The sequence below is a fragment of the Triturus cristatus genome, chromosome 12, assembly GCF_964204655.1.
Source record: "Triturus cristatus chromosome 12, aTriCri1.1, whole genome shotgun sequence".
NCBI classification, from domain to species: Eukaryota; Metazoa; Chordata; class Amphibia; order Caudata; family Salamandridae; genus Triturus; species Triturus cristatus.
The window spans coordinates 538,279,847-538,292,795 of NC_140595.1; the positions used below are offsets into that span (position 1 = coordinate 538,279,847).

The 12,949-nt window shown below is 41.2% G+C and overlaps 1 protein-coding gene across 2 annotated transcripts in view; it reads left to right on the plus strand.

The window, feature by feature from the left end:
- Positions 1-12,949, plus strand: part of HSDL1 (hydroxysteroid dehydrogenase like 1) — a 107,177-nt gene that overhangs the window by 26,416 nt on the left and 67,812 nt on the right. For both annotated transcript variants that reach the window (XM_085638274.1, XM_085638275.1), the window contains exon 2: positions 9,809-10,041. In XM_085638274.1, coding sequence (XP_085494400.1) covers positions 9,822-10,041 — 220 coding nt within the window. In that variant the 5' untranslated portion in view covers positions 9,809-9,821. The remainder of the gene's footprint in view (positions 1-9,808; positions 10,042-12,949) is intronic.

Below are 12,949 nucleotides of genomic sequence, written 5' to 3' on the forward strand. Positions count from 1 at the left end.
AACCTGGGTGAGTGACTACACTAGAGCAAAGGAAATGAGCCTTGGTGACGTTGAATGTGTTTGCGTTACACAGTGCTATCTGAAACAGCACACAGAGCTGAGTACTACGCATGGGAGTGTTGGAGAAGCTGCTGCGTGTGTGCCAAGAGTGTGTTTCTGGAGACTGTGTATTGTCTGGTGCAAGACAGATGAGCAAAGAGAATTCCAAAACTGCATGAAGACTGCTGGGATGTATGTAACAGTGCATGTGTGCTAAGGGTTATTTTCAGTTTTGAACATATGGCAACTACCTGTGTCTTTGCTATTTTGAAAGGGAAATCTACCCTGTTGGTTTCAAATGTTTTAGCTTTTCCCTCTCATTTGCGATTTAGTGTTTTTTGCTGAGTGCTAACCACCACATTTGAAGAAAACAAGCTGTCCCTTTCCTGCAAGTGCATGTTTTACAGAACAACTGCAACACAAATTACATCTCTGGCCACAATTCCTGTGCGCACACAGCCTCCTGGTGTGATTCTAAGCAGAAAACAGAATTTGATTGGCAATTTCAAAGCACATTTACTACTGTGGTAGAGCAAGTGATAATTACTGTTACAGCCTGACACATTTTCCTTGTAGATTACAGAGGCAGAAAAGAGCACATGTCCTTACTGCTTTTTCATACCATGAGCATGTGCAACCTGGGTGAGTGACTACACTAGAGCAAAGGAAATGAGCCTTGGTGACGTTGAATGTGTTTGCGTTACACAGTGCTATCTGAAACAGCACACAGAGCTGAGTACTACGCATAGGAGTGTTGGAGAAGCTGCTGCGTGTGTGCCAAGAGTGTGTTTCTGGAGACTGTGTATTGTCTGGTGCAAGACAGATGAGCAAAGAGACTTCCAAAACTGCATGAAGACTGCTGGGATGTATGTAACAGTGCATGTGTGCTAAGGGTTATTTTCAGTTTTGAACATATGGCAACTACCTGTGCCTTTGCTATTTTGAAAGGGAAATCTACCCTGTTGGTTTCAAATGTTTTAGCTTTTCCCTCTCATTTGCGATTTAGTGTTTTCTGCTGAGTGCTAACCACCACATTTGAAGAAAACAAGCTGTCCCTTTCCTGGAAGTGCATGTTTTACAGAACAACTGCAACACAAATTACATCTCTGGCCACAATTCCTGTGCGCACACAGCCTTATGGTGTGATTCTAAGCAGAAAACAGAATTTGATTGGCAATTTCAAAGCACATTTACTACTGTGGTAGAGCAAGTGATAATTACTGTTACAGCCTGACACATTTTCCTTGTAGATTACAGAGGCAGAAAAGAGCACATGTCCTTACTGCTTTTTCATACCATGAGCATGTGCAACCTGGGTGAGTGACTACACTAGAGCAAAGGAAATGAGCCTTGGTGACGTTGAATGTGTTTGCGTTACACAGTGCTATCTGAAACAGCACACAGAGCTGAGTACTACGCATGGGAGTGTTGGAGAAGCTGCTGCGTGTGTGCCAAGAGTGTGTTTCTGGAGACTGTGTATTGTCTGGTGCAAGACAGATGAGCAAAGAGACTTCCAAAACTGCATGAAGACTGCTGGGATGTATGTAACAGTGCATGTGTGCTAAGGGTTATTTTCAGTTTTGAACATATGGCAACTACCTGTGTCTTTGCTATTTTGAAAGGGAAATCTACCCTGTTGGTTTCAAATGTTTTAGCTTTTCCCTCTCATTTGCGATTTAGTGTTTTCTGCTGAGTGCTAACCACCACATGTGAAGAAAACAAGCTGTCCCTTTCCTGCAAGTGCATGTTTTACAGAACAACTGCAACACAAATTACATCTCTGGCCACAATTCCTGTGCGCACACAGCCTTATGGTGTGATTCTAAGCAGAAAACAGATTTTGATTGGCAATTTCAAAGCACATTTACTACTGTGGTAGAGCAAGTGATAATTACTGTTGCAGCCTGACACATTTTCCTTGTAGATTACAGAGGCAGAAAAGAGCACATGTCCTTACTGCTTTTTCATACCATGAGCATGTGCAACCTGGGTGAGTGACTACACTAGAGCAAAGGAAATGAGCCTTGGTGACGTTGAATGTGTTTGCGTTACACAGTGCTATCTGAAACAGCACACAGAGCTGAGTACTACGCATGGGAGTGTTGGAGAAGCTGCTGCGTGTGTGCCAAGAGTGTGTTTCTGGAGACTGTGTATTGTCTGGTGCAAGACAGATGAGCAAAGAGAATTCCAAAACTGCATGAAGACTGCTGGGATGTATGTAACAGTGCATGTGTGCTAAGGGTTATTTTCAGTTTTGAACATATGGCAACTACCTGTGTCTTTGCTATTTTGAAAGGGAAATCTACCCTGTTGGTTTCAAATGTTTTAGCTTTTCCCTCTCATTTGCGATTTAGTGTTTTCTGCTGAGTGCTAACCACCACATTTGAAGAAAACAAGCTGTCCCTTTCCTGGAAGTGCATGTTTTACAGAACAACTGCAACACAAATTACATCTCTGGCCACAATTCCTGTGCGCACACAGCCTTATGGTGTGATTCTAAGCAGAAAACAGAATTTGATTGGCAATTTCAAAGCACATTTACTACTGTGGTAGAGCAAGTGATAATTACTGTTACAGCCTGACACATTTTCCTTGTAGATTACAGAGGCAGAAAAGAGCACATGTCCTTACTGCTTTTTCATACCATGAGCATGTGCAACCTGGGTGAGTGACTACACTAGAGCAAAGGAAATGAGCCTTGGTGACGTTGAATGTGTTTGCGTTACACAGTGCTATCTGAAACAGCACACAGAGCTGAGTACTACGCATGGGAGTGTTGGAGAAGCTGCTGCGTGTGTGCCAAGAGTGTGTTTCTGGAGACTGTGTATTGTCTGGTGCAAGACAGATGAGCAAAGAGACTTCCAAAACTGCATGAAGACTGCTGGGATGTATGTAATAGTGCATGTGTGCTAAGGGTTATTTTCTGTTTTGAACATATGGCAACTACCTGTGCCTTTGCTATTTTAAAAGGGAAATCTACCCTGTTGGTTTCAAATGTTTTATCTTTTGCCTCTCATTTGCGATTTAGTGTTTTCTGCTGAGTGCTAACCACCACATTTGAAGAAAACAAGCTGTCCCTTTCCTGCAAGTGCATGTTTTACAGAACAACTGCAACACAAATTACATCTCTGGCCACAATTCCTGTGCGCACACAGCCTTATGGTGTGATTCTAAGCAGAAAACAGAATTTGATTGCCAATTTCAAAGCACATTTACTACTGTGGTAGAGCAAGTGATAATTACTGTTGCAGCCTGACACATTTTCCTTGTAGATTACAGAGGCAGAAAAGAGCACATGTCCTTACTGCTTTTTCATACCATGAGCATGTGCAACCTGGGTGAGTGACTACACTAGAGCAAAGGAAATGAGCCTTGGTGACGTTGAATGTGTTTGCGTTACACAGTGCTATCTGAAACAGCACACAGAGCTGAGTACTACGCATGGGAGTGTTGGAGAAGCTGCTGCGTGTGTGCCAAGAGTGTGTTTCTGGAGACTGTGTATTGTCTGGTGCAAGACAGATGAGCAAAAAGACTTCCAAAACTGCATGAAGACTGCTGGGATGTATGTAACAGTGCATGTGTGGTAAGAGTTAATTTGTGTTTTGAAAACAGACTGCCCCTTTCCTGGGTCTGCAATTCTTACAGAACAACAACTTCACAAATAAATTAAATCTCAGGCAACAATTCCTATATGCACACAGACTCATGCTGTGTTGGTAGGCACAAAACACAGGCTGCCCCTTTCCTGGGACTGCAATTCTTACAGAACTAATGCTAATTTCAAATGTGTTGCCATTTTCCTCTCTTTTCTTTCAAAGTGATTTCTGCTAAATCCTAACCATCACAATTAAAAAGAAGCTGTCCTTTTCTTTCAACTGCAAGTCTTACTTTTCAACAGCAACACAAATTAAATCTCTGTCTACAATTCTTCTCTGCACACAGACTCATGGTTTGATGGTAGGCACAAAACAGTATTCCTCATTGTTACCAGTACACATTAACGTATGGTGAAAACATACTCCTTAATATCTTACAAGTTCAAGACAGTTAAATATCTCCCAAACCTCAAAATGTAAAACATAACTTTTGAAGAAGATTCACAATTCTAATATTTATCTCAAAAATCACCACATACTTTCCCTCTCAAACTCATAACTCACCTTTAAAATTAGTTAGTTGTTTAAGAAATGTGCCACTGAAACAGCAGACTATCAGAGTCAGAATATCAGAGCTCTACACCTCTCTCCTCTCTCCAGAACCAGTAAATGGCAATGTTTCCCTCTCTTTTTTCACACATATACATGTTAATTTCAAATCTCAGTGCTTCCCACTTTTTTTCAAATGAAATCACACATTTCTATTGGTTGAAAACTTCAACCCCTTTCCAAATGTACCCTTCCCCCAACTTGACTTCTGCCTGCTACCATAGCAACAGGTCATGGAACACTGCTGTGAGGAGAGAGGTCAGAAGTTCAGCACACAATGTTTCAAATCCAAAGAGCAAGAGTAGTTCACCTGTCCAACCTAACAGCAAATCCAATCTAATCTTCTGTGGGAACACAATTTTCTGAACCAATACAAAACATGCTTCTAAACATATACACATACAGCCTACTTTTTTCTGTTAAAAGATTTGAATCAGCCAATGTGTTCTTTTTGTGTTAAAAAAATATGTATGCCTCCATTTTACAACTGTCTTTCATTTCATATTGCCTTTCTACTGAAAGACACCTCCTGAGTGCATCCAGATCTCCTTGGAAGATGTTCACAGTGTGGATTGTAGGTCACAGCTATGTCTTCTGGAGTGAAAAGTTTGCAGAAAAAAGAGGTATGGTGAGAGACCTTGCTTTGCCAAATGTAGACATTAAATGGATTGGTCAGAGAGGGTTAAAGTGGCACCAATTAATGCCTTTGGTGAAAACCTTTCTACATCTCCCACAGCCTAACCTTTTTATTGTGCACTGTGGTGGTAATGACCTAGGCACTCTAACTGGGGTAGGTCTGGAAATGCTTATTAAGGACACCTTTGTGCAATTGATGTCGCTTTTTCCACAAACTGCCTTTGTATATTCTAATATATGCCAAAGGCAAAAGTGGAACTGGTCCAACCAATTTTGTCCACAGATTGACAAAGCAAGGAAGCACGTCAACAAATCTATTTCTGCTTTCCTCAGAGACTATGGTATGGGTTCTATATACCACAACAACTTGCATTACAACATGCAAGACATTTATAGAGGAGATGGTGTACACTTCACTGATGAAGGCAACAGAGTCTTCCTCTTGAACTTTAGACTCTGCATCGGTACTTACTTGTAGGTACCAAAAAACACACAATGAACACAAGGGCTCTTTTTAGAGCCACCTTATATCTAAACACTTAAATGCGATTTTTTATTCTTTTTTTAAAAAAGTTTTTTTTCGGGTGCGCGCTGGGTGCGCGCACTCGGCGATATTTTTTTTCAAAATATAAATCTTTTTTTTTGCCCTACAAGGTCCTACTGTGACCCCCTTACAATGCCTAGTGGGTCAATATCTCCCCACTCTGCCCCCTTTTCACGTTCTCCCCCTTTGTTTCTCACCCCCTCTTTATGCGAGAGACAAAATGGCGGCCGCCGCTTCCAGATTTCCACTGATTAGAACGTTTACTTACTTCTTACAACCAATCAGAAGTGCGCTCGCGCACTGCCGAGTGCGCGCACCCAGCGCGTACGCTGCGCGCTTACAGATATATATATTGTTTTAAATTCTTTTTTCTCAGGAAATACTGAACAGATTTACACCAGACCTGCAAAAGGCACTTCATGGACCTTTTAGGTACCTCTCTGCCAAATTTCACATAATTATGTTAAGCCGTTCAGGCTGTAGCTGCGACTAAAGTCCCTATGGAAAAATGCATGGGGAAAATGTGTTTTGGGACCCCCCCTTTTTCTCAGCCCCCGCTTTACGAATCACCCCGAGACTTCCAGGGTAGGAGCTGAGCGAAGCGCCCCATTAGTTTTGAAAATTTCACGAAGATAAGTCAACCGGCGCCAAAGTTATTCAAAATAGAATTTTGAGATTTCCTATGGAAACTCGGTCCTAACTATAACTATCTACTGGCGACCGCCAGTAGATAATATATATATATATATTTAGAAACCAAGAACTTCGTTTAACAGTGAATAAATGCTTTGTATGCCGATTTTTAACCAAAAGCAGTTTAGGACACATGCTTACAGGTTTTAAGCAACATCAGTCAATACCCTCAGTCAGAGGCTGTCGCGGTCAAGAGAAGAAAGCATAGGGTTAGATAGCAGAGTACCGCCAGCACATTTACTGTCGTGGTCGATGGAGGCAATACTCCGCGACAGAGTTATGGAGGACAACGGTCACCCAGAGTTCACAGGAAGTTCTACTCCATGGGAGTCAGAGTTTTGGAAGTCCCAGGGCTCGGGCACAGAAGGCAGTTCTGGGTTACCTGGGTCGGAAGTGCTGGAGGTCTTGGGATGCAGAATTGCCTCTTCACTGATGGCGTTCATCTACAGGTGCAGTTAGGGCAGTCCATCGCGGTTGTACCCAAGTTGCTGCTTTAACACAGTCGATGCCACCAAAAAGTGGGTACAAGCTTACCGGAGTGGGGCTGTTTCCAGCATTGGTTGCAGGTACTGTGAGGATTCCTCAGGATAGTGGATGCGTTGTAAGGGTTGGTTACCGGTCTGGTGGCCAACAAGCCTTGGCTTTTGCAACTTTTGTTTGGTGGGGTGAATCGCATCAACACGGTCTGTGATGGTCTTCACCCCCGCGGTCTTTACTGGCGGTCTGACCGGGACTAGTGCCACTAATCCAAAACGAGGTCCCAGCCAATTGGCGAAGGCTGGCTGGGCTCTGGGTTTCTTGGAGGCTTCACAGGTTTCACTTAGGGATGGCAGGCCACAGCTGTCGAGTCCTTTTGCAGTAGTCAGGGTTTGGTGCCAGTTTCTTCTGCAGCAGGGCTCAGTTCCTAGTTCTGCAGCATGTCTTCTTCCTGTGTCTTTTTTTGGTCCTTGGAATCTGAAGTCAAGGTTTTGGGGAGCCACCCAAATACTCAATTTAAGTGGAGACAGGCAGTAGCCAATGGGCTACTTACCTCTAGGGTGTCTACACCCTCTAGTGACTACTTCCTGTGGGAAGAGGTACTACCCTAGCCCTGATTGGAAGTTTTCTCACCATCTCAAGATGGGGGAATTTCAGGATAAGGGTTCACCTCGCCTACCCCACCCTAGGGGTGGTGCAGATTGAGGGAGGACCCTCCTCCTCATCTAACTAATGTTATTGCTTTTCCTCCTTACAGAAGTGGAGCAGGAAAGGGGGCTTGGCCTCCCCCACTATCAGGGGGTTCCTGGGTTGGATTTAAAAAGCGGCATCACCATTTGAAGCTTCTCGCCTGAGAAGGCCATCCTGTCCTGGAGTAGGTGTGACACACCAGTGCCCAGAGCAGGTATGGTTTCTGTCCTCTGAGCGCACTGGCTCTCAGCCGATGAGGTCAGAAACAGGTCTGGTGGTGACAGACTGGTGGAAACCAGCCAGAGACCCCACTAGTGTTTAGTTAAGTTTCAGAGGACCATCTAAAAGGATCTTCTGTGTGAATGTATTAATAAATCCAACACTGGCATCAGTGAGAATTTATAAGTCAAGATGTTTGGTACCAAACATCTTAGAAATCAGTGAAGCCATCATTGAGCTAGGAACCTCCTGCTGATGAGTATTCAACCCTTGTATTCTTTATGGCTTCCCTGTTCATTTACGTCACAGAATGGACCTCACATTGTAGGGGCATATCTGCTCCTGCTGATAGGCCCACACATAAGGTATAGTGCACCCTGCCTTTGGGCTAAAGGCCTGCAGTAGGGGTGGCTTACCCATATCTTACTTAGTGTAGGGATGGCATGGCACACAGGGCTGTGCGCCATGTCGACTCTTTGTAGTACCTGAAGCTAATGATGTGCCTCTGAATTATATTCTTAGTGGTGTTATGCATACTCTGATCAGTAAAGGTGATAGGATAGTCCCTCTTCACCCTAACAGTGAATTACTAGACGTAATTCCACATATGCTTACCGTCCCTATACTTTGGTCCTTTCCTCATCTATTGCTAAATAAATATTCACGCTAAAATTCACTAGCCATTGAACCTGGCATGTCCCTGCAGATCAGGGCAGAATGAACTGCCACTACTATCCCTCCATTCATTTAAAAAAAAAACTTGGTGTATGTGTATAAAGTAAACGTCTGAGTTAATTCATATAACAGTTGTTTTTTTCAGGGCTCAATTCAGGTCTAATATTGCATGAAGGTGGGGATTCCCCTGTTTAAATATCTCATAGTTTAGAACATTTTTAAGTGTAGGAACACCCTTGTTGGTGTCCAATGTTTGTATGTTCCACAATTTCAGGGAGGCTACTCTCTGTATCCTATCAGTAGACTGCAGACCACCAGTTTGCTGACTTGCAGTAGTCCAAAATGCAGCTTCCAACCAGGCCAAGCAGACCACTGCTCAATGAGTAAGTACCCTTTGAAAGAAGCTGTGCATTTAAAACAACAGCCAAGTAATCCACGGTGCTGAAGAAAACTACAAAAGTTAAATGTGTGTCAGACGTGGAGATACCTTTCTCCCAACATTATTTGCACAAAACACTGGCAGATACAGGGCACTAGCGACCATGGAAGAAAAGCAAAAACGTACACAGTGAGTAAGAGTATTAGGCCTATGAGTCTCCAAAATGATTTCATCATTCCCTTATGACTCGGGTCAGCAAATGTGCTGAATGTGTCTTCATTCAATAACAAGTGGCTGTATAGATTGCATAGTTGCCAGTGTGTGGCTTCTGAAGTGGGCACATCGACTCAAATGCAGAAGAATTTACTGAGGGTCACTTATGGCAGGCCTTGAGCTGATAGATGAGGAAGGGGTTCAGGCAGGGATGATTCTCCATGTAGGTTGATGGTTCTGAGACAGAGATTCCTGAACAGACCGGTAGTTCGGAGAATTGAGTATGCAGTTTCAAAATAGCAGATTTGATGTCATCACGAAAGGAAGATCCCAGATCTAAGATATGTACTTTTTTCTTTGTCTTCTGCAGCAATGAAGACTAGTAGTAAACATCAACAAGCGCTGCCTAACATGGTTGTTTATTGATCATATTGTGAAAATGTAGGTTTACATCAGCTGCTGGGACTTTGCCAACCTTAATGTACCAGTGTGGTGTCAAATACCCTGGTTGTAAGGATTCATTTAATTTTCAACTTTCTGTGCAAGATGTGGATTGCAATGGGGAGTTGAAAGTCCCAACGCGAACATAGGTACAGGCTTTGTTAGAAGAAAAGAAACGAAACCTGTCCCATCCTTAAATGTTTACACGTTAAAACTAATTTTTACTTCTCCATTTTGCAATTTCAGACATAGTTCTTGTTGTATGGTGGACTGACCATCTCATTTTTAACTGAATAATCTTATTTCCGGGTTCATAGTATTCTCCTGTTTCAAGCTTGAAAAACACCATCTTAGATGTTTCTTTCAGTCTTCATTCCGAAGCTTTGGGTATTGGCTACTGTCTGAATACACATCAAATACAATTGTTAAAGATGCATCTAAACTTTGCTCATCCAGGGGTTTTGGCTTAACCAGTAATGTGGAACTTATGTTTTTTACTTTAAGTATTTTTGGCCAATTGGGTATATGTTAAGTTGTTCAGTGTTTCGTGTGATATATTAGAAATAATAAGCTTAGTTTTTTTTATTGTCTTTGCAGAGTTTTTGATGTCATGGCTGCTGTTGATAGTTTCTACCTGCTTTACCGCGAGATCGCCCACTCTTGCCACAGCTATGTGGAGACTCTTGCCTTGGTTGGGGCCTGTTATATGGCCAAAAAAGGCTTTCATCTCCTATGTGACTCCTATGGCCTTCTCAGAGTATACTTCATCCCACGCCTGGTGAGCCGTATTGATCTAGTGAAACATTATGGAGCATGGGCTGTGGTTACGGGTAAGAGATTCAAATAAACCAATATCAGTGTAATTTCTGAGAACATTTAGGTTTTCTGAGCCTCTCAAACTCTTCTGCTTCTTAATGTTATCATCTGCTCCTTCATCTACACATTTATTCTTAAATCATGTTCAGATCTGTTTACTGAAAATGCGAGTGGGTTTTCTAGCTTCTGATGTCTTTTGCATTTTGAAAACACAACAGTTGTCTTAGACCACCAAAATCATGGAAAATTACTGATCTCCAGTTAGCAGATTGTAATAGAACCAATGCAGTGAGCAGCTCAACAGAAAAGTGATGTGCTGAACTGTTTTATGTTCTATTTACAGAAAAACAAGCATTGGCATAATAGGTTTTACTTTTTAGCTGAAGTATTTGGTAATAGTTTAGCCTCTGTGTGTTGTTTCTTGGCTATAGCAATATGATAACAAGGAGTAACCATCCTTAACTAAATAGACTGCATTAGCATAGTTAAGCTGCATCCTCAGAGAAGAAAAACATTGATTCAGAAGATGAAGTTTGCATGTAAGTTGTGAATTTAAAGCTGATACACAGCAAACTACTGAATAGTAGATTGTTTTGAAAAAAGGCCATTATTTTTGTTGCATCTTTAAGAAAGTCTGTGCTTGCATACATCCTAACTTACTATATCAACCACCTAACCAGACCTACCTACATATCGTACCTACAATTCATACGTAAGATAATTGCCCTACATTACCGAACCTATCATACCTAATCAAACACACCTACCAATAATCCCTACTTACCTAAAACACCTACCTCCCTACCAAGCCTTTCCTACTATATGTACCAAGCAAAACAGAAATAAGGGAGAAGCTCCCTTGGTGGCAGTCAAAAACACTATAAAAAAAAGTTTATTCGCATCTCTCCACAAGTTCTTAGTTGCACATCATCTCATTTAATTTCATGTAGATGTCAAGAAAAAGGTATGGTTAAAATATTCATTCTTTATTTCTTGCTTAAAATTTACAAGGACATGGGCACAGCCAAGATATTTCGTCCCATAATAACCAGACTTCTCCAGGGCTGTTAAAAGACATACATGACACAGTTTAAGCCACATACAAAACATTGATCAGGGCAAATTATACACATCAAATGCACAATAAAGCAACATACAGAGCAACCAATTAAAAGATATATAACATTATGGACACAAGACATAATTAAAAACAGCTACGTCCGTTGTTTGAGAAAACCCAAACTTGAAACAGTAAGCCAACGTACAGCACCCCAATTTGAAAGTCTTTAAATAAATTGTTTAAATATAGGTTTCAGCTTTATGTTCTTATTCCTTACATATACCATTGTTTCTGAAGTACACATTCATAATTATAGTTTCATCCGAGACATATCGAATGTTGTAACTCTGATCCACCATGTATTCCAAAAAAACGTTTCTAACAGAACAGCAAAATATCCCATTGTTGGACACAACAAAATCTACAAAGGGGCTAAATAAAAACGTATCTAGGCAAGGGGTTCTATTTGCAAACTAATCATCTTCAAAGGTGTAAATGAGCTTCCAGTAATAATATCTTCAATAGTAAAGGCAAAGATTAAAGGAGAAAGAGGTTTAAACTCATTTAAATCCACATTCCTCCTTTATAGTTGCAACATGCACAAAAGTATAATTTTTGTACAAAGAAAAAAGAGTTTTTTTCACTTACCATAAATTGTATCAATATGCCATAACTCGTCATTTGAGAAAGTTGTTGCTGTAATTCCATCATTCCCAAAAATTGAAAACCCATTCCTTCAAAAAAAGATTAACATTAGCATAAGTACCCAGCTCAGTGTTTCTCAGTTAAACGAAATATATCAGAAAGTAGTGTCCAACCCTTGTACACTCAACAGTACTATTAAATCTCACCTGTGAGTGAAGAGTAAATATTTGATTAAATAACCACATCACCAGAGCTCCAAATTTACCTCTTACCAAAATCCAGTGTGAAAAAACATAATCTACAACCACCATAAAGCTTCTCCCTTACGAACAACACCTGAGGTGCATTCCATATTATCAAAAAGCACATGCAGCAATTCTTTTTAAAATCCTTAACACCCCAAAATACATTTCTATTTGCTACAATATATATATCATAATAATGTACCTTAAGAACGTAAGTTTTAAGGTATTGAAAGTATTTGAAGTCCTAAAAGTAAGAGTCCCTTAAAAAAATACAAAGTGAGCACACTGAATCAGTGCGCTCGCTCGGTTAAACATTTTACATCAAGCCACTGTACGTCATTACAAACAATATTCACCACGACTGCACATTAACATACTCATCAAAGCCTGCACACAGTTGTGAACGCCCTCTCATATTTCACAACAATCGTATCAGACCATAGTCAAGAACAAGAAAAGTCTCTCAATCCTGACATAAAGAGCCTGGCGGTCATCAAGCAACATTCATTCATACCCCTTCACATACCAAAGTTCATTCCAGTCTATCCTAACATCACTGTTCGTGTATGCCATAAGCAACAAAGCTGTGTTCGGATTCAGCACCATACGCCAAAAATGTACCTCAGATCAACTCATATGAAGATAATCAACCTATTATACTTCAGTGCAAACACCGTTCACCCTGAATGCTGAGTAACGCAACTCTGAGAGCCTGCATGAAATCATAAAGATCCTCCCATGTTTCACAACACTTGCATCCAACAGTAATCAATCGCAGTTAATCTCCCAACCCTGACATTACACAGAGCTTGGCGTTCATCAAACAATAGTCACTCGTACCCCGTCACTTACCAAAGTTAGGCCTAGTCCGACCTTAAATTACCGTCGCAAACAATAAAGCCGGTTTCAAATTTGGGGCCATTTTAAATACTCATGAGATTATCCTCACGTCCATCCAGGTGGAGAAAATCA